The sequence below is a fragment of the Trichechus manatus genome, unplaced genomic scaffold (genome assembly GCF_000243295.1).
Source record: "Trichechus manatus latirostris isolate Lorelei unplaced genomic scaffold, TriManLat1.0 scaffold00068, whole genome shotgun sequence".
Taxonomy (NCBI): domain Eukaryota; kingdom Metazoa; phylum Chordata; class Mammalia; order Sirenia; family Trichechidae; genus Trichechus; species Trichechus manatus.
In genome coordinates this window covers 6,742,960-6,765,218 of record NW_004444004.1, presented here as the reverse complement: position 1 = coordinate 6,765,218, position 22,259 = coordinate 6,742,960, and the positions used below count along the sequence as shown (strand labels likewise).

The 22,259-nt window shown below is 40.8% G+C and overlaps 1 protein-coding gene across 1 annotated transcript in view; it reads left to right on the top strand.

The window, feature by feature from the left end:
- The window catches only part of AMOT (angiomotin), a 76,694-nt gene that overhangs the window by 36,336 nt on the left and 18,099 nt on the right, over positions 1-22,259 (top strand). The window contains exons 7-9 of the mRNA XM_023734477.1: positions 1,866-2,011; positions 17,956-18,105; positions 18,951-19,141. Coding sequence (XP_023590245.1) covers positions 1,866-2,011; positions 17,956-18,105; positions 18,951-19,141 — 487 coding nt within the window. The remainder of the gene's footprint in view (positions 1-1,865; positions 2,012-17,955; positions 18,106-18,950; positions 19,142-22,259) is intronic.

Below are 22,259 nucleotides of genomic sequence, written 5' to 3'. Positions count from 1 at the left end.
GGAACGAATGAGGAATACCTCACTGGGAGTCAGTTGTAATCATTTTAGGTGGAATATTCAAATGTTCTGATCATCTATGGGTACTGAAACAAGGTAGATTCACTATTACTAGGGTAGATTGAGATAAAAATAGTATATGGACCAAGGTGTCAAATCTATTGAGAGACCATTTGTAAATCTGTATTAACTTTTTCAAATGCTAACTTGCTATACCATTCCTCTATTCTGGAAATTACAGACTGGCTGCTGGCCCATATTAGTGCTTTATTCCTCTACCCTTCTCATATCCATCCACAGATATTTTTTGAGTCCTCATTATATAGGTGCTGCTTAACTGAGGTCTCTATAAAAGCCAAGCCAGAAAGACTACTTTCTACTGCCCACTAAGCCCTTCCATTCTAAAGTCATAGACCATATATAGAGAGCGAGAGCCCTGGTGGCGCAACAGCTAAGTGCTCAGCTGCTAACCGAAAGGTTGGTGGTTCAAACCCACACAGAGGTTACTTGAGAGAAAGACCTGGTGATCTGCTTCCTTAAAGATTACAGCCAAGAAAACCCTATGGAGTAGTTCTCTTCTGTCACATGGGGTTGCTCTGAGTCGAAAATCTACTTGACAGCACCTAACAACAATAACACACACACACAGACACTAAGCACACACACTAAGCACACAAACATATCAGACTGCCTTTTTTAAAACATTAAACTTTCACATTCTATTAGGCTTAACTCTGCTAGTTCAGCAGAAAAGGAGATTCCCAAGTAGAACACTTTTTTTTTTTTTCAGGTGAAATAGCTGCCTGTATTTCTCTGATCCTGCTATTTTCCCCTGTGACTCTGCCCTGTTCTTTCCAGTGCTCCTCCCACACCCAGCCTCTCCTGCAGGGGAAGGAGTAGGGAGAAGCCTAAACATGACTTTCATTTTTATGTCGTACTCATTTTAAAGGCATTGAGTTCCCAAGAGAAGCAGATTCTGAGATAAAGGGGGTGGGTTAGGGGGTGGTGTTGAGCTAGGCTTTCCCTGGAGAGGTTGTTGTTGTTGTTAGGTGCCATCAAGTTGGTTCCGACTCACAGTGACCCTATGCACCACAGAACAAAACACTGCCCTGGAGAGGAGGTGCTGTCTAATAGACTTGATCTCAGTTAGGAAATAATGTCGCTGTGTAAAGGATGGGGTTTTCAGTTTTATACGTTCTACTAAATACCATTTTTAGATCTATTTAATATATTGTCAACATGAAACAATGGAGTAAACTTCTTTGGGCTCAGTTGCTTTTTTTTATTCCAATGCAAGACTGTTTTGAAGAAATAAAATTGATGTGACAAGTCTACTTTCTCTTCTAATATACATAACAAAAAAAAAACCTCGTTGCCCTCAGGTTAGTAACCCTATAGAACAGAGTAGAACTGCCCATAGGGTTTCCAAGGAGTGGCTGGTGGATTTGAACTGCCGACCTTTTAGTTAGCGGCTGAGCTCTTAACTACTAAGCCACCAGGGCTCTGATATACATATACATTATATATAATATGTATATTATATGTATATATTCCTTTGTGTAATGATGCTTAATATACTTTTCGTAATACTTTTTACTTCTGCTTTCTCATTGCTTGTACACAACAACCATTGTTAAGTGACTTTTCTGAATTTACATAGCAAGTTAGTGACAGAGCCATTAACACAAGCCACTAACAAAAGCCATTATTTGCAAGATCTGATAGAGCCCAGATCTTGGGTATCCTGGTTCTTTTAGCAGTCTACTAGAAAAGTAGAACTTTTAGTAGTGGCATATTTGTCAGTTTTACTCAGTTAAGGCTTTGAGCCTCCACCAGGATGGCCATATTGATATTTCATGTCCTGATAGATAAAGAAAATCAGCGGGAGAAGGAGAAGCTGGAAGCCGAGCTGGCCACTGCCCGTTCTACCAACGAGGACCAAAGGCGACACATTGAAATCCGAGACCAGGCCCTGAGCAACGCCCAGGCCAAGGTGGTGAAGCTGGAGGAAGAGGTATGGTGTCTTCAGGTCACAAATGAGCATGGAAGGTGGGAGAGCCAGAAATCACAGGCACTGGACTCCCCATTTTGGTGAACTGGCAGCTGTACAACTCCCCACCAGGAAGGTGCCATCTGATGCTTCTGGTTACAGCTGCGCTGATGTGAGGGACTAGATTTCTTTTCTCTTTCCTTCAAGTTCCTTTTCTCTAGAGCAGGAAATCACCAGAGTCAAGGAGTGATTTCTATTTGCTCATTCATATAATAAGCTCCTCTACCAACCCAGTACTCACTGTGTACCTAGCACAGCCTTAAGCCTATAGCAGCCATTAAAAAAAAAATGCTTGCTTTTATAGGACTTTTAAGCTTTATTTTGGAATAGCAACAAAATGATCCCAGATACTTTAAAGTACTCTAAGGATTTTGAAATCAGAATGGTCTTTGTCTCCCCATGCTTGGTGGGAAGTCAGTCTCCTCCCAGGTAAAAGATGAGCTGTTGGATTTATTTTACAAGTTGGTTTTGGAATAGAAGCAGTCTTGGTAGGCTGGGGACAGGTTCGGACCCAGGAACAATTTACAGTTTATGTCAGGACAGTGCATTGGCCAAGAACTGTGCCCTGGCTCTTAGTGGTTAGGTTCTGGCATGTAGTTTTGTGGTGAAGTGAAGTAGTTACTTGTGTGCAAGGATGGAGCCTTCCTCTAGCAAGTGCTAGGACCCCCAAATTATTAAGCATATGATGAATATATATCTGATTGGTCTTGATGTAGATTTTATGCGATTGCAACACTAAACTGTGTTCATGTAAAATAGAAGGAACTCTTGCTTCTGGCTTATTAATCTTGGATGTCAGTTGTCATTGTTCTGCAGGAGTATAAGGATAGAAACTGCTCTTAGATGTTTTGCACTTCAGGGAATGGGTGTGTTCAAGCAAAAACTGATGCTAAAGTGTAACTTGGTAAAGAAAATGTCACATCTCACTGACTTCTATTCTAAAATTTGAGTTGTGTTAAGGGAAAAAAATATAGCCACATTATAACAAGTGGAAAGTGTTTAAACTTGAGACAAAAAAAAAAAGCCCTTCTGAACAAACCCTCAGCATTCTGGCAATTGTATGTGAGGTATCTTGCCTACCTTCATTCATTGTCTGCTTCTCTTCCCTAAGTAAGAATAGTTTTAATTCCTGGAGATCTCTTGACTTAAAGGTATCCATTCCTTTCTTTTTTGGGTATAAAAATGCTTGTTGAGCTGGCTGTGGGTTCATATTTTACCAGTAGGTAATGCTATCTAAACCACGATGCCCTTTTTCCTGAATCATTTAAGTGTTAAACTTCAGATTGTGTAAAATTAGGTTCAAGTACTGCTTCATCAGTTGTCTATATCAGAAATGCATTATTGAAGATGAGGAGTACTTATATTTGCCCAATGTCCAAATCTAAAGAAATTAGCATACCCTTTAGGCTTTTGATATGCCTCATATATTCCCTTTCCTTCCCTTGTTGCTAGAGAATTACAGATTAAGTTACAAGACTTGGATAAGACTGTGATCTTTTAGAGAAGGGAAAACTGAGAGGCCCATGGAGAAGGAGCAGCTTGCTGGTGGTCACATGGCAAGTCTTGGGTAGAGCCAGGAATAAAACTGGAATCTCATGACTCTTCATTCCCTAGATCCTGCTGCCTGCCTTCCTGTCTGAATCATCCTTTGGTTCAACTCCCAAAAAGAAAATGTGGGCGCTTGTTCAGATTTAGTAACCTCTGCATCTCTTAATTTAAAAAAAGGGCCCCTCTTTTCAGCAGACTTAAAAACTTGCTCAGAATGTTTTGAGATTGGGATGTCTGTATAGCCCAGTTGCCCCTCCGGAAGGGTGTCTGTCCAGTTGGAGATCAACGAGGGGAAAAAGCTCTGCAACCATCTTGGTTTGCAGTGACTGAGAGCACAGTGGTTACTGGTTGTTAATCATGAAAATAAATATATTCTCTATGGAGATGATGTTGATCTGTAGTTCCCACTAGGCAGCCCTCACTGAAAGAATTGCCTGAAATATACTCTGGCTTCAGACTTCGGAGGCTTTTCTGGGCATTTGCTCCAGAGATTTTTAGTAGCTTTCCAGGAGCTGGCCCTAAAATAAATAGATTTACAGTTTAAAGAGGAAGTTCTAAATATCAAGCTAGTATTGAATGATGGCGTCTAGTGGCCAGATATGTCAACTGAGCTCATCAGTTATCATTAAGTTTTTAATCCTTTTCACATGGAGTTTTAATTGTTTTGAAATTCTGAGTTGCTATTGCTAAAGAAGGTGGGGCATTTTCTTGGGAGAGCAGGTTCACAGCTTGAGGCGTGTGTACGTATGCTTGCAAGTGTTTTGCTTCCTGTACTTCCTTTGCTTTCTACCTGCAGAATCTCAGAGGCCATGTAATGCCTTCCAGACTCTCAAGCCAGATCACCTCTAGCGCATCTAAAGGCTGGAAACCTTCTTTCATTGAAAATTGACTGATGCTTATTTTCCTTATTTTAGCAGCCTGGCAGAGCTGGGTTTGCTCCTGGGTGGTGTTTGCCCTGTCTCCCCTATAATGTTTAAAGGAGACCATGCCTTTTCCTTATCCTCAAATGTAGGCATTGCTCATTTAAATTTTGCTTTTCTGCTATGGCCATTAGGCCTCACTCTTCCTTGAGTAAAATTTCTAATTGTAGAACATTAGTGAGATATTTAAAGTGAATGGGTAGCTCTGGAACTGATCTAGTTAAGAAGTCTTCATTGTTATTCTTTCACAAAATCAGTGAACATTTATAAACCAAGAAAGGTGTACATGAATGGAAAAGTTAACCCATCTAGTGGAGATGGCTCAACTAAGGTCATAGTTGAAGGCAAAGGGATATGTTAGATGACCTACCTATCTCTTGTATAAGGAGATGATTATTTAGTTACAGATTATAAATGGTACCACATTTTTTTTCCTTTTTTCTCAGAACTTAGTTCTTCTAGGGGAAACCTCTCTAGTCTACTTGAAGCAAATCAGAGTTAGAGAAACCTTCCCAAATTGGGCCTTTTATTTAGGAATTATTTTCTCAGCCTACTAAATTCAGGGTCACTTAGGTAACTATTTCTCATTGTATCAAGATGGTCAGGGAAAGAGACTACGGCTACTCAAATGGTCTGAGGATCCTTGCGTGCGATTGTCTTTCTCTCTACAAAGTCTTCATTTAGACTTCTTTTTCTGAAATCCATTCCATCTTTCCAATCCCATTAAGTCTCTTTCCCATGATACTCTACAATCACTCTGCTCTAAGCTCTATACTGCAGTGGTACTTCAGGCTTACAGAAAACTTTCTCCTGCAATCACAAATTGCATCCTTTTCCAAGTTCAGCATAGATGCTTTCATGGACCCTACTCTGCTGACATCCAAGGGATCTTACTGGGAAGGGGAGAGCAATCTAGCTAAAAAGCAGACTGGTTTTCTTGGTGAGTCACTAGGTTCCAGGCCTTGATCTGCAGCCTATGCATGAGACAGCCAGCTGAGGTAAACGGTGCCTTTCCATCCTTACCCTTATCTTTCGGGACACGTAGGTCCTATTGAAGTGGAGGCTCATTAAATTCCAAGTCAAAAGAACTCTCTGTTCTGCAGCAATCATGGCATTCTCCCATTCAAAGAGAGCCCCCCCGCTTCATCCCCCACCAATTTGACCTCACTGGAAGTTTCGACAGATGCCTGGCATATCCACTCACAAGGCTCAAGGCAGCCCAGGCTTCTAGCTGGCTGCTGTCTTATGATGATCCAGAGCTGAGCCATTGCTTGGGTAATGTTTAAGGGTTGGTGGGAAAAAGGCCTTGGCAAGATCAAAGAAGGAGGATGCTGTGGGTGGGCTGCTTACTGAGTGGAGTGCACAGGAAGGGGCAGAGTGGAATGTGGGAAGGCTGGCAGAAAGTGCCAGTGAGCCTTGTTATTTTCCAGAGAAACTCAGGAAAAAGGGACTTAGTTAATTAACTTTTTCTGAACTGAAATGGCTGGTGATGATTTAGACATCACATCGATAGCTCTTGTTGGGGAACCCAGAGAGTTTTCCAGGGTTATGTTGCCACTCCACTCAATTTTCCAAAAGTAAATTCATATTGTTTCACTCCATTTCCACTCTTCTTCTTTGAGGCTGACATTTTCCCTTCTTTAAAGATCCCATGTGACTTGTTTGTCTTCTTGATTTTAAAGATGAATGATTTTCTGCTACTGTACCTCTCCACAAAGAATTATAACCAGTCTTCTCCTTTCCCCATATTAGAGGAAGGTGGCCTAGGTGTTGTTGTTGTTAGGTGCCGACGAGTCAGTTCTGATTCATGGCGACCCTGTGTACAACAGAACGAAACGCTGTCCGGTCCTGTGCCATCCTCACAATCATGTCTATGTTTGAGCCCATTGTTGCAGCCACTGTGTCAATCCATCCCATTGAAGGTCTTCCTCTTATTCGCTGACCCACCATCTCACCCAGCATGATATCCTTCTCCAGGGACTGGTCCCTCCTGATAACATGTCCGAAGTACATGAGACAAATTCTTGCCGTCCTTGCTTCTAAGGAGCATTCTGGCTGTACTTCTTCTAAGACAGACTTGTTAGTTCTTCTGGCAGTCCATGATATATTCAGTATTCTTCAGCAACACTGTAATTCAAAGGCATCAACTCTTCTTTAGTCTTCCTTATTCATTGCCTAGTTTTTGCACGTGTATGAGGCGATTGAAAATACCATGGCTTGAGTCAGGCACACCTTAGTCCTTAAAGTGACGTCTTTGTTTTTTAACACTTTAAAGAGGTCCTTTGCAGCAGACTTGCCCAGTGTAATACGTTGTTTGATTTTTGACTGCTGCTTCCATGGGCGTTGGTTGTGGATCCAAGTAAAATGAAATCCCTAGGTGTAGAAATGTATATGTCTAATGTTTCAAAATGATTTTAAAAGAACAATAGGATTTTGTAGGTGTAGATAAAACTCACACGATGGTTATGATAGATCATAAATTTGGATGGAAAATCTGAGAGTGTGAATTAGACATGCATCTAGAGTGTTGATAGGAATTCAGATGAAGTACATATTCACCCAGAAATCTTCTGGGTGTTCTACTGATGAATTGTTGACTTATTTGAAGGTCATTTCATCTAAGGATGACATTTCTCATATTTATGGCAACATATTTTCTTTGAAGTAGGTGTTGCTCCACCCAACATGTTAAGAAATTCTGTCCCCACCCCAAGTAGAGATGGAGCGACCTCCCTGAGCTCAATTTTCTCAGTCTTTCCCATGATTTTAGCTTTTGAAATTCCCAAATTGGAATCCTCGTGGATTTCTCTTTAGTCTCCTGTATAGCATAAGCTCCATTCCTGAAGTAGTGAGTTTCTAGAGGTGGTTTTCTACTCTTCAAATCTTTTAATATCCACCAGTGGACCACAGCCTCTTGGCAATGGATAGAGGCAGCCTGCTAATACCAGGGTAGTGTTACCAAATTGCTTCAGTGTGAACTCTTACTTGGAGCCAGGGGCTCCTGGTTAAGAGTAAATCAAATCAAGTGAAATTACTGAAGGCGCATGGAGCAATGTATAAATAGTTGTATGAAGGAGAGGAACAAAGAAAGTACACTTCATTTTTGACATTTGTGAAAGGCTAAGTGTTTGGAGCTGTGGACAATAGATAGGAAGATGAAAATCAGACATAATGAAGGATGCCCTCTGTGACACAGGAGTTAATTCTGTATTATTAGCCTCAGTATACTTTAGCCAATGGAGCATGTGTATACATCAGTGTTCATCCAGCTAGTATTAATAGTCTGCCTCTTTTGCCTGCCAATCTGTATTTTTTAACCTTTTAAAAATATTTCCAAATATATAATTATATCCCCCAAAGAAACTTGCAAGTGTTATCCTCTTTTGACAGGTAAGAAAATTTAAGTGCAGACAGATTAGGTGATAATTTGTGATAAATCTATGAGAAAAACTCAAATCTCATAATTCCAAAATATCCAACCCTGTACTTTATCTACCAGTGAAGAAATGGAGGTTAATAATTTAAGTCACTTCCTTGAAAATGGTTGATACAAGTGAGTAGCTTTAAGGGGCTCAGAAGAAATTTTGTATATAGCCATACTTTAAAAAATAAGTTTGAAAGACACTCACAGTTGTTGGGAGAAGGGAAGAGACGCCATCACGTGGTATTCATTTTCAGGGATCAGATTTTCCTGAGTCAGAAGCGGGTTAAGAGATCTGCCAAATGCTTGGGAACGGGTTCAAATTATTGCAGAAGTGCAATGGAAAAATATGATTGATTGAGCTAAAAAGTATTTGCCTTATTCTACAATAGGTTGCCTTCCTGCTGTTCTTTTCCCCAATTTTATGATTCCTCTTTTAAAATTTATCTCTGAATAAGAATGATTTGAAACCTGTATCTTGACTTGGCTAAACAAAATAAATATATTATGATTGTGTGTGTTTATTGTTTTTGTATTGGTAGAGTTGTAGCTAAACTATGCTATACTCATTTTTGTTCTTACATTTCACAATTATTTAATATTAACTAAGCCCATTGCCGTCAAGTCGATTCTGACTCCTAGCGACCCTATAGGACAGAGTAGAAGTGCCCCATAGGATTTCCAAGGAGCGCCTGGTGGATTTGAACTGCCGACCTTTTGGTTAGCAGCCGTTGCTCTTAACCACTATGCAACCAGGGTTTCAAGAATGTACTGAACAATGAACTAGAATTAGAACCTAAGAAAGATACCAAGGAAAAAGAAGCACTCTACCTTAAGTGGCTTATGAGATACTGCCCTCCAATAGGGTAGGGGCTTTGTCTTGCTTCCCAGTGCATCACTACTGCTCTCAGGTAAAGAATAGGGCATGGCACATATTAAGCATTCAGTAAATATCTGGTGAATCAATGAAAGACTCCATACATGAATGAAACCTTACAAAGTGACAGCTGATAGAGTACACTATATAAGACGCTATAGCGAAAAGTAGCAGTCAGCATCAGGTAAGATAATTCAAGGAAAAACTCCTGGAGAGTCCAGTGATTTGGTATGGAGGGATGGAGAAATGATCAGAGTCTAATAGGAGGTTGATCATTTGCATAGTAGTTCTGGTAGAATTTTAAGGCAGTAGGCGCCTAGAACATTGATAAAGGCATTTTTTATTTAATTTTATTTTTGGTGAAAATATACACAGCAAAACCTGCTCTCTTTCCACAGTTTCTAGACATAATGAACAGTGACACTGGTTATAGATAAAGGCATTTTAAGAGACATATCTAGGCTGGACAGGAGACAGGGTAGCAAGAGACTTGGTGGTGAATTGAAAGCATCAAGTGGTTTGAGATATGGACGAGGGAGAACAGATGATCTAAAGTGAAAGAGGAGGTGTAAAGGTGCCTTGGACATAGTAAGCACCTAATAAATACTAGCTGAATGGATGTGCTAGCAGTAGGTTGCTTTTTGTTCTTAAATAAGGTCATGCCATAATGTACTCCCTGAGGAAGTCTGTTCCAGTAGCTTTATGTAGTATGTGCGTGCGTGTGTGTGTGTGTGTGTGTGTGTGTGTGTGTGATTGTGGGATGATAACTAAAAGTAAGGAGATCTGTTAGGTTGTTATTGTAATAATTTAGTTGTGAAGTGAGGGCTTAAACTATGTTGGCTATGAAAATATAAGCTAATGTAAGAATATGAGCAATGTTAATTAGACTTAAAATGTAGTAACAGACTGCATGTGGTAGACAAAGAAAGGACAGGAGAACAATAGTTCCAATATTCTGAGAATGGAGAAATGGGATAAGTGATAATGATGACTGAACTAGTGAAAGGATGGCATTTTGGGGAAAGATGAAAACAGTCTGGGCCATGTTAAGTTTTAGAGTGAGAAATACTGCAGTCAGCTAGAGGTCTGTAACTAAAGAAAGCATGATATCATTAAAATATTAATATAATCAGTTGTTGAAAGTGTGGACGTGAATATCTCCAGTAGTGCTGAAGTATTAAAAAAAAAAAAAGTTGCCACCAAGTTGATTCTGACTCATAGTGACCCTATAAGACAGAGTAGAACTGCCCTGTAGGGTTTCCAAGGCTGTAATCTTTATGGAAGCAGACTGCCACATCTTTCTCCCACAGAGTCACTGGTGGGTTCGAACCACCAACCTTTCAGTTAGCAGCCAAGCCCTTAGCCACTCTGCCACCAGGGCGCCTTAGTGCTGAAGTATATAGCAGTATTTTTCCAACCTTGGCATTACTGTATTTTTATGCAAATAACACACATTCTATGTTTTTTTGCCAACCGCACCCCCCAGTATTTTCATAAGTATGCTGTGCTAATTTTTTTACAAGTTCCTGTAAAAAAAAAAATAGCATAGTGTGCTTCCGAAGGTACCTCAAGGAACGTAGAATACACGTTATTTGCATAAAAATACAGTATTAACAATTGGGGCCAGAGAATTCTTTGTTGTGTGGGATCTGTCCTGTGCGTTATAGGATGTTTAAGCACCATCACTGGATTCTACCCACCTGAAGCCAGTAGTACCCCTCCCCCCAGGTATAACAACCAAAAATCTCTCCACACATCGCTAAATGCCCCCTGGGGGGAAAATTGTCCCCAGCTGACAACCATTGGAATAGAGGAAAAATGCTAAACTATCTTAGATTGGACATTTGAGATACAGCAGAGTGGAAGGTGGGGCTAAAAGATCAAGACAGAGTGAGTGGTTTAAAAAGCAGCAGTAGAAGAACATAGAATTGGGAAAAGCAAGGGAAGTGGGGACTTTGACAAGTTTTTGAAAATTGGCATTTGGTAAGGAAACCTAATAGCTGGGATGATTTCCTCCTTTCACCAAATTCCCAGTGGAAATTTGGTTTAAATGTTGGATTCACTTGGCTTTTTCTAGGGGTTCATGGGTACTCGCCAGCAGATTAGAAACCCAGAGTGACTCATCTGTGGTTGTGAAAACTCATTTTATGCACAAAGACCTGAGGCACTACCTCGGCTTTGGAAACTTTTCAAGTGAACTTTCACTTCCTTGAACACTGAAGACATAGAAGAATAAATCACCTAGGATCCTATGATGATTACACACATTATATGTTCTGCCTCTTGCATGTACATGCTCAAAAACCAAGGCAGGACTTTTGAAGAATGTGCTTATACAGAATTCTAGGACCTCATTTGGTCTAGCCCTCTGAGATACTAGTTAACATTGAAAGTGAAAAGGGAAATCTTAGATTCATAAAATAGTTGGAAGTTGAAAGATCTTTAGAGATCAACTGTCTAACACAGTGCTGTTTTTTTGTTTGTTTGTTTTTGTTTTTTTCCCTTAACTTTTTAATATGCTATGGAAGCCTGGTAAGGCAGGTGTTCCTAAGAGAATGTCATGTCCAAAGGCAGTGAGAGGTGAAACACTTTGAGTTCCTTAAAAAAGCCAAACCAAACCTGTTGCTGTCGAGTCGATTCCATCTCATAGCAAACCCATAGGACAGAGTAGTACTGCCCCATAGAGTTTCCAGGGAGCACCTGGTGGATTTGAACTGCTGACCTTTTGGTTAGCAGCCATAGCTCTTAACCACTATGCCACCAGGGTTTCCTTGAGTTCCTTAGGAACCTTATAATCATTTAACCATCCTGAGGGATCAAGTGTGAAAAGATGATGGAGTGAGGTAAGGTGGGAGGCCCAGTCTCTAGGGAAGACAGACAACACACAGCAGAAAAAACTATATATATATACACACACACACACACATATAGTCTTAGTCATGTAGTGCTGCTCTAACAGAAATACCACAAGTGGATGGCTTTTAACAAGAGAAAGTCCTTGTGATGCATCAGTCTTCCCTTGGTCTGGGAGCATCTCAGCACAGGAACCTCAGGTCCAAAGGACGCGCTCTGATCTCGGCACTGCTTTCTTGGTGGTATGAGGCTCCCATGTGTCTCTGCTTGCTTCTCTCTTTTATATCTCAAAAGAGATTGGCTTAAGACACTATCCAATCTTGTATACCTCATCAATATAACTGCCGCTAATCCATCTTATTAGATCATAGTGACTGAATTTACAACATATAAGACTATCACATCAGGTTACAAAATGGTACACAATCATACAATACTGGGAATCATGACCCAGACAAGTTTACAGATATTTTTGGGGGACACAATTCAATCCATGACATTCCACCCTTTGGCCCCCCAAATTCATGTCCTTGCAACATGCAAAATATACTCATCTCATCATATCACAGCAAAAGTCTTAACTCCAAGTCCAAGATCCAAAAATTCCTCTTCATCTGTGAAATCTAGAATACAAGTTATCTGCTTCCAAAAGTACAATGGCAGAAAAGACACAAGCTAGACATTTCCATTACAAATGGGAGAAACTGGAAGAGAAGAAGGGATAACAGGCACCAAGCAAGTCAGCAGAACACATTACATTAGCCCTCAAGGCCTTGAAAATAATCTTCTGTTCTCTGAGACAATTTACGCAATAGCCCTGCCCTCCAGACTCTAGGTATTGGCCACAGTCTCTGGATTCTGAGTGGAGGCCCCTCAGCCCTGGGCTTCAGCTCCGCCTTACAGGCCCACTGGGACGGCAACTCTGCTCCCTTGGCTTTGGGCGCACTATTCTCCTACTCCATCGGAGTGACAGCTCCACCCTTAGAAACACCAGAGGCCATGACTCCAGCCTTTGAAACCCTTGAGGTCATGGCCATACCTTTTGAGACTGAGGCAGCTTGGCTTCTTGTGTTCCTTGTCTCTTCAGCTTCTGCTTCCTGTGGCCTCTCGCCCTTGGGCCTCATGCCCACATCTGCCCTGCTGGGGAAAGTGTTCCAAAGCTGGTTAGCTACACCAATAAGTGCCTGGAAGCACCCCATTCCGCCAGGAAGCCTCCTGAACACAGGCACTCAGCTCCCTCGCTCTGTGGGTTAGCAAGCCTAACTCCACCGATAAGTGCCTGGAGGCACCCCACTCTACCAGGAAGCCTCAGGCGCACAGCCACTCGTCTCTCTCGCTTCGTGGGTCAGCTCCAGTGCCGTCTCACACTGGTCTCCTGGTTCTGCTGCTGCAGGTTCTCTGCCACTGCTGGTCCTCTGCTGCTGCCGCACCTCTATTCATTCACAGTTTGAAAACCGCTTCCACATTTTAGGTATCTGTTAGAGCAGTATCCCACTCCCGGTACCAAATTCTGTCTTAGTCATCTAGTGCTGCTATAACAGAAATACCACAAGTGGATAGCTTTAACAAAGAGAAGTTTATTCTCTCACAGTCCAGTAGGCTACAAGTCCAAATTCAGGGTGTCAGCTCCAGGGGGAACACTTTCTCTTTCTGTTCTGGAGCAAGGTCCATGTCATCAGTCTTCCCTTGGTCTGTGCAGGACTCAGGTCCAAAGGACATGCTCTCAGTTCCAAAGGACGCACTCTGATCCCGGCGCTGCTTTCTTGGTGGTATGAGGTTCCCATGTGTCTCTGCTTGCTTTTCTCTTTTATATCTCAAAAGAGATTGGATTAAGACACTATCTAATCTTGTAAACCTCATCAATATAACCTCATCACAGTGATAGAATTTACAACACATAAGGAGATCCCATATAACCTCACCATAGTGATAGAGTTTACAACACATAAGCAAATCACATCAGATTACACAATCATACAATACTGGGAATCATGACCCAGCCAAGTTTACAGATACTTTTTGGGGACACAATTCAATCCGTGACGTATATATATATATAAACTATATATATATTTATTTAAAAGCTATATATATATATATATATAAAAGCTATATATATATAGCTTTTAAATGAATAAATGTATACATACATATATATAGATATTTATTATTTATATAGATATTTACTTATTTAAAAGCTGTGGCAACCTTTTTTTCAAATGAAGCTTTATGTATAACCCTAATGTATAAAATGCATAAAAGATAATCCATTTGATACAACCCACCCGCTAGTGGCCCCGAAGCACCTCTACAAACACCTGGACTCTGGAAGATGCTTTGAAAACCATTGATCTAGCCAGGAGTTGGCAAACGTTTTCTGTAAAAGGAACAGATAGTAAATATTGTTGATAGCGTGGGCTGTACAGTTTCTGTCCTAACTGCATCTCCTCAACTCTGCCATTATAGCTAGAAGGCAGCCATAGGCAATATGTAAATGAATGAGCTGCATTTGGCCCACAGCTGACCATTTTGGTTTGCTGACCCCTGAAACCCCTCTCATTTTTACAAATGAGAGACTCTGAGGCTAAGAACAGGGAAGCAAGTTACCATTGATAGCAGAGCCAGGACTAGAACCAAAGTCTACTGATTGTCACCTCATTCTTTACGTTTTATTATGCTGTCAAATAGAAATTTCTGATATGTATATTTGTGGGCGGGGGCAGAAAATGAAGTCTGCCTAAGGGTCTCTAGTTAAACAGTACCTTTGACTATAGGTAAAGTATTTCTTCCTCATAAAATGGAGGTATCTCCCAAATTACCTAATTTTGAAAGAATATGGTGTCCTTGCAGCTACTCAGTGGTTGCTTCTCATTGGATCTCCACTGAATGGCTCTGTCCTATAAAGATCTCTTCAGCTCTACTGTGTGAAGAGCATGAGGTTTAGTGTTAAATGTCTTCCTGGGGGAAAATGGCTATGTTTTTAATGTTTTAATTCAACATCGATGTTACTTAGAGTTTCCGAAAAAATGAGAACCACATCAAGGCTGTCTGGAGTGAGTGTTCAAAGTTGGAGGACTGGAGCATGTGTGACTTGACATCAACTTTTTCTTCAAAAATGGGGGGAAAAAATCCTGAGTACTTTTTTTGTGCCAGACTTGGTACTAAGCACTTCATGTGTGTTATCTCAATTGATCCTTATAGAGGTACACAGCATTATCATTATCCCCATGTTATTGATTAATTAGTAAATGGAATCTCAGGGAAAAAAATGTTCAGGGAGATTAAGTAACTTGCTCAAGGTTACATACTTAGTGAGTTTGAGAGCCAGGAATTGGAATTGGGCTGTCTGAGACCAGAGCCCATGACCTTAACCATTTCACTATACTGCTTTTCTCATCACCTGAGAAGGAGCCACTGACATTTCTGAAGACATTGGAAGATGAAGTTGAGGATCCGGGGTGTACTAATTGCCAATCTAACACTGAAGATTCACAAAGATACATTAAAGAGATTAAACTTCTGAGGAGCTTAGCATGGGGGATAAATTTGTGGGGAGAGGCAGAAAAGAAGAAAAGGGAATTTATCACAGTGATGGTAGAAGTGATACATACAAAGTCCAGCATAGTAGAAAAGTTAATAACCTATATAAATGTTTGTTCCTTTTATCCATAGATGAGATCCAGAAAGCATAGAGTATATAACTTAGAAGATATATGACTTTGTTGATTGCATCTATAGTGTCTTGCATTAGTAGCGTCCAAGAGTTGTCCTTTTCAAGCCTAACTTATCTAGGGATTAAGCCTTTACTAGGTGATCATGGTGTTTATGGGTGAGCTGTACTTTTTCTTCTGTTAAAGGGTGTTGGAAAATTATGCCAGCAATAATGGCCCTGGTACCTGTGGATAATCTACCCAGTGGCAAAGCATAATGGAATTTTTCTTGGCCTATGTTATGGAAGTTTTCTGACCTACGTGCCTATCTTCAGCTAACTCAGAAAACTCCTTAGACCTTTACTGCTTTTCTCTCCAAAGGGTTGGCTCAGTTATTTCTATTGCTGGGATATTTGGAGTTTCTTTTCCAAGAAAGACAGGGCCTGGAAAAATCCACATAGCCTTGAACTGCTTCTTTTTCAGTTCCCTGAGCTTACATTGCAGTACTTTACCATCAAGACAAGAACTGCATGCTATCTGAGTTTAATTGCCTTTAAGTATAACTGCTGTAAGCCTTAGTAATTATAGTTAACATTCTCTACATTAACATTGCACTGCTCCCCTAGGGTTTTCAGTGCGATTCACGAATAAATACATTCAACTTTAAATAGCTCATGAGGATTATAGAGCCCAGAAGGTGAAGGATAGAGGATGTTTCCTGCTCTCCAATTATTCAAAGTTTAGCAAATAGGAAGGCAGAGGCATCTATGACCCAAAGGTTTTGCTTGCCTTAGTCATTGTTTTTACAAATATTCACATACTCCAGAAAAGAAAGGTTTAAGCATACACAGAGAAAGAAAATGATTATTTTTGCTTGTTTGTTTGTTTTATTACCTAAGAAAAGGTCTAATGGGCAAAAACATCTTGGCTTATAAATCACCTCAACTGATTTACAAGGCTAGATTGAACTAGGCCCAGAATGAAAGGAAATGTGAAGAAAACATAGAAAAATACTAAAATGTTTTCTTTGTCCATTCACCTAGGCAAAGCATATCACAGGTCTGGTAGGAAAATATGTTTCCTTCCACCTGGAGAAAGTTCAGCAATTCTGATTTGAGGAGGGGGCAGTGATAAGACAGGGAATGTGTTCCCATCAGCATATGCCATGCTGTCTGACTAGAGATTCTAGATAGCAGTGATTTGTACTCATTACCCTTAATGAGTTACCTGGCATTTTAGAGGGTAAGAAGGAGAAAAGCACTATTTCTGCAATGGAGGAGTCAGGTTGGTCCTGTCAGCTTGGCCCCAGCTAAATGGGTGTGGGTGACACTGGTAGGTTGGGTAATCTCTTACATTGCCTCTTACTGTTTATCTAGGCAGCTCAAGGTTTGGGAATTTGTTGAAAAGTCAGAGATCAGCTGAATTCCTGGGTAGTTTTTCTTCTTGACCAGGTTAATAATAATAATGTTTTCAGATTTTAACCTTAACCATGAGGTTATCCCTAACCTCAAGTTGCATGAGAATGGTAATGGCAGATTCACCCAACTTGGAAGAATTTCTACTTTAGAAGGAGTTCACAGGATGATTTGTTAGCACTGAAAGGTGCCCCACAAGTATTATGCAAGGCATAATCTGCTTATTTACTAACAAGGTGAGAAGGCTGTAGTTTCTCTCATCTTCTTGAGGGTTGAGGGTGTCTCTGCCTTTGAAGAGTTCTGAGCTCTTCCTTATTTCTTTATTCCCATAGAGCCAAGATTTGGCTTGCAAGTTCCTAGAATACAAAGAACTCAAATTCTTAGCCCCAGTCTGCTCCTACCTTTGCTTTGTGATATGGCTTATAGGTTTGACAAAAAAAGTTGTGGAGAGTTCAGTCGAAATAGAATTTTGTGTGGGCTTAGGGTTTGCCCGTATGCTACTATCTCTCTTTCCTTTCTCGTTATGTATATTAATGGGACAAGATGTTAGGAGACCTAGGTGCCTATCTTGAATCATGAACATCTCTCAAAATCTTTGTTAAGTGTACTCAGTTGGTTTGTGACGTAAGGTAAGTGACTATAATTATTTTATTTATTTTTTTAAAAAGGTTATTGAGTGAGAAAAGTTTATTAGGCATGAAGGATACATAGCTCAATAAGATAAGGTCATTGTAGAGCTGGGAGGGCAAAATTTAAAGGATTCTGTGGCACAGTGATAAAAGTCATAGTAAAGGTATATGAAAAGACCTAATGGGAAAATAGTGGAAGGAGGGATGAGGAATGTGTTTGACAGCTGGGGAAAACTTTCCAGAGAAGACATTGGAGCTGGACCTTGAAGAATAAATAGCAGACAGACACCTGTCTTCTAGAAGGTACTGATGATCAGCCCCTACTGATGCAGATAGACTCAGGGAAGATTTAAAGATGGGGAAAGCTGAGGAGATTAAAATGGGGTTCCTAATTCTTACCCCTCTTCACATTTTCTTTATGATAAATACAAGGCAGCCTGCTAATCATCATGAAGGAACAACTCTCCATCCAGCCTTTTGTTGTAGCCTGGGGGTAGGGAGTGATCTAACCACAAGGTTGGATTTGGGAGTTGCACAACTGACCCTGTTGTTGTTTTTCCTTTCATCTTGTAAATCTCCCAAACTGGATTTTCAGCTGAAAAAGAAGCAGGTGTATGTAGATAAGGTGGAGAAGATGCAGCAGGCCCTTGTACAGCTCCAGGCAGCATGTGAAAAACGGGAGCAGCTGGAGCACCGTCTCCGGACGCGTCTGGAGAGGGAACTGGAATCCCTCAGAATTCAGCAGGTGTGGAGAGAGAAAAAAGAAAATGAAATTATTCGTGGTTGTTTATTTTTCAGTTGACTTTTGACCTGAAGTTAAAAGCCACACTCTTGCTCATCTTTAGGTTTTTTGCCCCACCTGTTCTTACTCCAGAGTGCCTCCCAATTATAAATATTAAGTCTTCTTCCTTAGCTTCCTATCCCAGCAAAATCCTTGATGCCTATTATCTTGCACACCTTTTATTTTCATATGAACCCCACAAAGACTAGACCCTATAAAAAGTGAAGATGCTATACAAATAGACTCATAGTCATTTTAGAATTTGAAATGGACTTTAGAAATCGTCTGTTTATCCATTCCCCTTTTAGATGAGAGAAAATAAAGAACCAGAAAGGGCTGCAGGACTCAGTTAAGGTCACACAGCAAGTTAGGGAGCAAGGTAAGGACTCGAGACTAGATTTTTTATTCCCATTTCTGTTGTGTACCATCCTGGCAGGCAGGGATGGCAATTTTTAACCCATCGATTCACTTTTTGAGCAGCATGACAATTTGATATGGTAGGCTCCTTTTCTTACCAAGAGTGTCCCATATTCAAGCTCAAGATAGAAAGTCCTGTGGCCTTAGGAGGAGATCTGAATTTTCCTTGCTTCTGAATCAGAATCCAAACTGAAGTGGCTTGATCAGTAATCCTTTCCCAGAATCCAAACGCAATCCAAGCCCATTGCCATTGAGTTGATTCCAACTCATGGTGACCCCACGTGTTACAGAGTAGAACTGAGCTCCAAAGAATAGGGGCTCTTAAAATAGGACTCAGACACCATGTATGTTCTCTTACTAATCTGTGGGATCTTGGGTATCTCCCCCAACAGCGCCAGGGCAACTCTCAGCCCACCAACGTTTCAGAGTACAATGCTGCTGCACTGATGGAGCTCCTTCGGGAGAAGGAGGAGAGGATCCTGGCCCTGGAAGCTGATATGACTAAGTGGGAACAGAAGTACTTGGAGGAGAATGTGATGAGACATTTTGCTCTGGATGCTGCTGCGACCGTGGCTGCTCAGAGGTAAGCAGGTAGCTGGTAGGATCACTACTTGGTGGGGGTGGATGGGGAGAACAGGAAGGTAACTGATTAATAGATTTTTCAGTGGTTTTTGTTTTTTGTTTTTTGTTTTTGTCTTTGATGTTCTATTTCTTTCTCTCCTGTCTGCTTAAGTGCCTTTTCTTTCATGTGGTTATGCAGGTACTGAATGAATGTGGGAGCAGAGGGTCAGGGATTTGAAAAATTAAAGTTACTTTAGGAATCTATTAGAAATCAGAGTTCAGCATTCCGTGGGAGCCAGAACAGTTGCAGATGGGATTGAGTGAATGTTTACACACCTCCTTCACCAGAGCCACAGATTCTTTCAGCCACCTGTGTAGGTTTCTTTGTTTAGCACCAGGACTGGAAGTGAAAGCCGCTCCAGAGAAATATCACTAAGAAGTAAATGTCACTCAGGAGTGGCTGCTGCCATTTGATAGCTCTGGCTCATCCAAGGTATGTCAAAGGCTATGCTGAACATGAATCCATCCTTGCCCTTTGAGAAAGTCTATATTTGAAGGCCACATTCTCTGTGTACATGAGCTCATCACACGTAAGCAATCACATTCCATCTGGTAGGGGAGAGAAAGTGGCGGGAGGAGTATTAAAATTTTTTTTTGCTTCTCACTTGTTCCGGTTTTCATGTTATAAACATTAATTATTGGACTTTGGAGGAAAATAATGCTATTATCCTGTTTGTCTGTCTGTCTGCTGTTCATGGTCATCAGTTGGGAAGGAAACAAATAACAGCCAAAAAAACTAAATTCAAATCAGGGGATGCCATGGGTTGTGAAGATACAAACAGAGCCTTGGTCTGGAGTTGGGTATCTAAAGTGGGCTACAGCATATTGCACCCAGAGAGGTCTCTGTCCAGAAAGTTATTAAAAACCACAATTTTGTTTTTAACGTTCTCCTAAACATGGTAAGCCGGTAGAGTCTGGAAACACTTGCCAGACTTTGGACTGGGATTTGTATGTGGAGGGGGTATGGATACATTTATTTTTGAGTCCTTCTCATGCCAGATCTAATGAGGAGGAGTCAGTGCTTAAAAGCTGGACTGGTGATTTGTAAATCTACTTTCAGTTCTCCAGGAAAATGTCTTAACTTCCCCTAATATGCTCTGCTTGTCTCCAGGCATCCCCTATAATTTAAATAGACTGAAGGTGCCTGTGGCTTGATTCCTAATTCCTCGTGGGCTTAAACTTAACTGACCTTGTTTCCTGAGAAAGGTGTGCTGAATACATGTCAGTGCTGTAATATAGTGCCCAGGTGTGCTAGAAGATGGTAGAGAGGTTGTTGACAGATTAGAAGCAGAATTAAGTATAATTTTAGCAGCTAGCTCCCAAGGAAACACCTGAGCGCAGCACTTGTTCAGAGGTTATTTATGAAACCCTAACTAACACTAAAAATATTGTTATTACTGGGAGTTGGTGATATTCAAGGTAATTTTGTCATCTTTGGGCAGAAATTTAGAAAGAAACACTTCATGAAATGGCCCAGGACCACACACAGCTAGTAAGTGGCAGAAGAACCAGGATTTAAATCTAGATTTTTGTCACCTTATCCAGTATACTATGCTGCCTCCCAGATATGATGTAGCTCAAAGATAGTGGAATAGGGATTATTAACTGTTCAGTAAGATACTATTGAGGCTTAGTATATATAGTAAGATACTATTTGAGGCAAAGCATAAGCTAGAATCTGGTCACACACATCACAGATGTCTACCTCCTCTCTCTGTAGGCATTTCTCAGTTTTGATTGCTTTCTACTCATTCTGCATTCTCTCTTAGTTATCATGTCCTATGCTATAGCTTCAAATGGTAACTCTGACATCTCTAAGATTGAAGTTAGAATCTTCAATAACTTACTGGATATCATCCTATGGCTATTATTAAGACACTGTAATTCCAACATACCTAGAATCAAAGCCCACTTCAGCATTTCCCAAAAACCTCTCCCTGGTTTTCTATCCCAGAAAATGGTATCCATCTTTCTTAGTCATCTGAATTATAAACACTAAAGTTCTCATCCATTCTTCCCTCTCACTACCACTCAGATTTATATAGCCTCCAAGTTCTATCAATTAGGCCTCCCACAGCCTGTTTCCAGTTCTCTTGCCACTTCACTGGTTCATGTTTTCATTATCTCTTGCTGGGATTATTACAATAACCTCGCTGACTGCTCTGCCTGATTCCAGTGTCTCTCTCTCCTCTAATCCTTTCACCACATTTCAGCAAGAGATAACACTATCTTCCTAAAACACAGCTCAGATCATTTCATTCCTTTTGAAAAGCTCTAATAATTTTCATTGCCTATTGGATAAAGTCCAACCTCCTTCCTGTAATAGTTAATTATTTACGTTCTTGTCTTCCCTTAAAAATTTCCTGCAGTCAGAGACTAGTCTTATCCATTCTCCAGCCTCCCAGTAACTTCAAACCCAGTGCTCACTCATTGTAGGGTTTGCTTATCAAATAAACAAAAGGATGCCACCAATAGGAAAAGAAGGACTTGGAATTAAAAATGCTATTAGATGTTTTAATTAGGAAGTTATTGGTGACATTCTAGAGAGGAACGTAAATAAAATGATGGGGATGGCGTCTCTGGTGAAAGTAAGGAGAGAGAAGGCAACTGGAGGGATAGTAGGGTTTAACTTTGCCGGAAACTGTATACTTTGAAATGGGGGATGTCAAATGTGGAGATATGTGATTCAGGGTTTGCAGACTGTATTTTCCAGCATCTCTCTACTGATGTTCTCAAGGAGTGTCTCAGTATTGGAAGGTAGCAGGTCAAGCTGCTCCCTCAAAAACTCTGCTTGCTTGCTTTTGCCTAAGCCATTGGCCTAGTAGCCCGAGTCTTCTAGAAGGGAGATTAATGCTAAGGACTGTCCTGGCAGCTCCGTAGGAATTCACTAAGTGCCCCAAATTTTCAGGCTCCATTCCTGAGGAGCTCACAGCGTCCATATCAATTAGCTGGCAGGGCTCTGAGTCCCCAAAATGGCCTTTTATGCAATGAAAGTGGCAGTAAGCCAGGACCAGCTCCCCCAGTGACAAACCATGTGCTCAAATCCCCAGTGTCCATAGACACCATGCACTTTTTAGAGA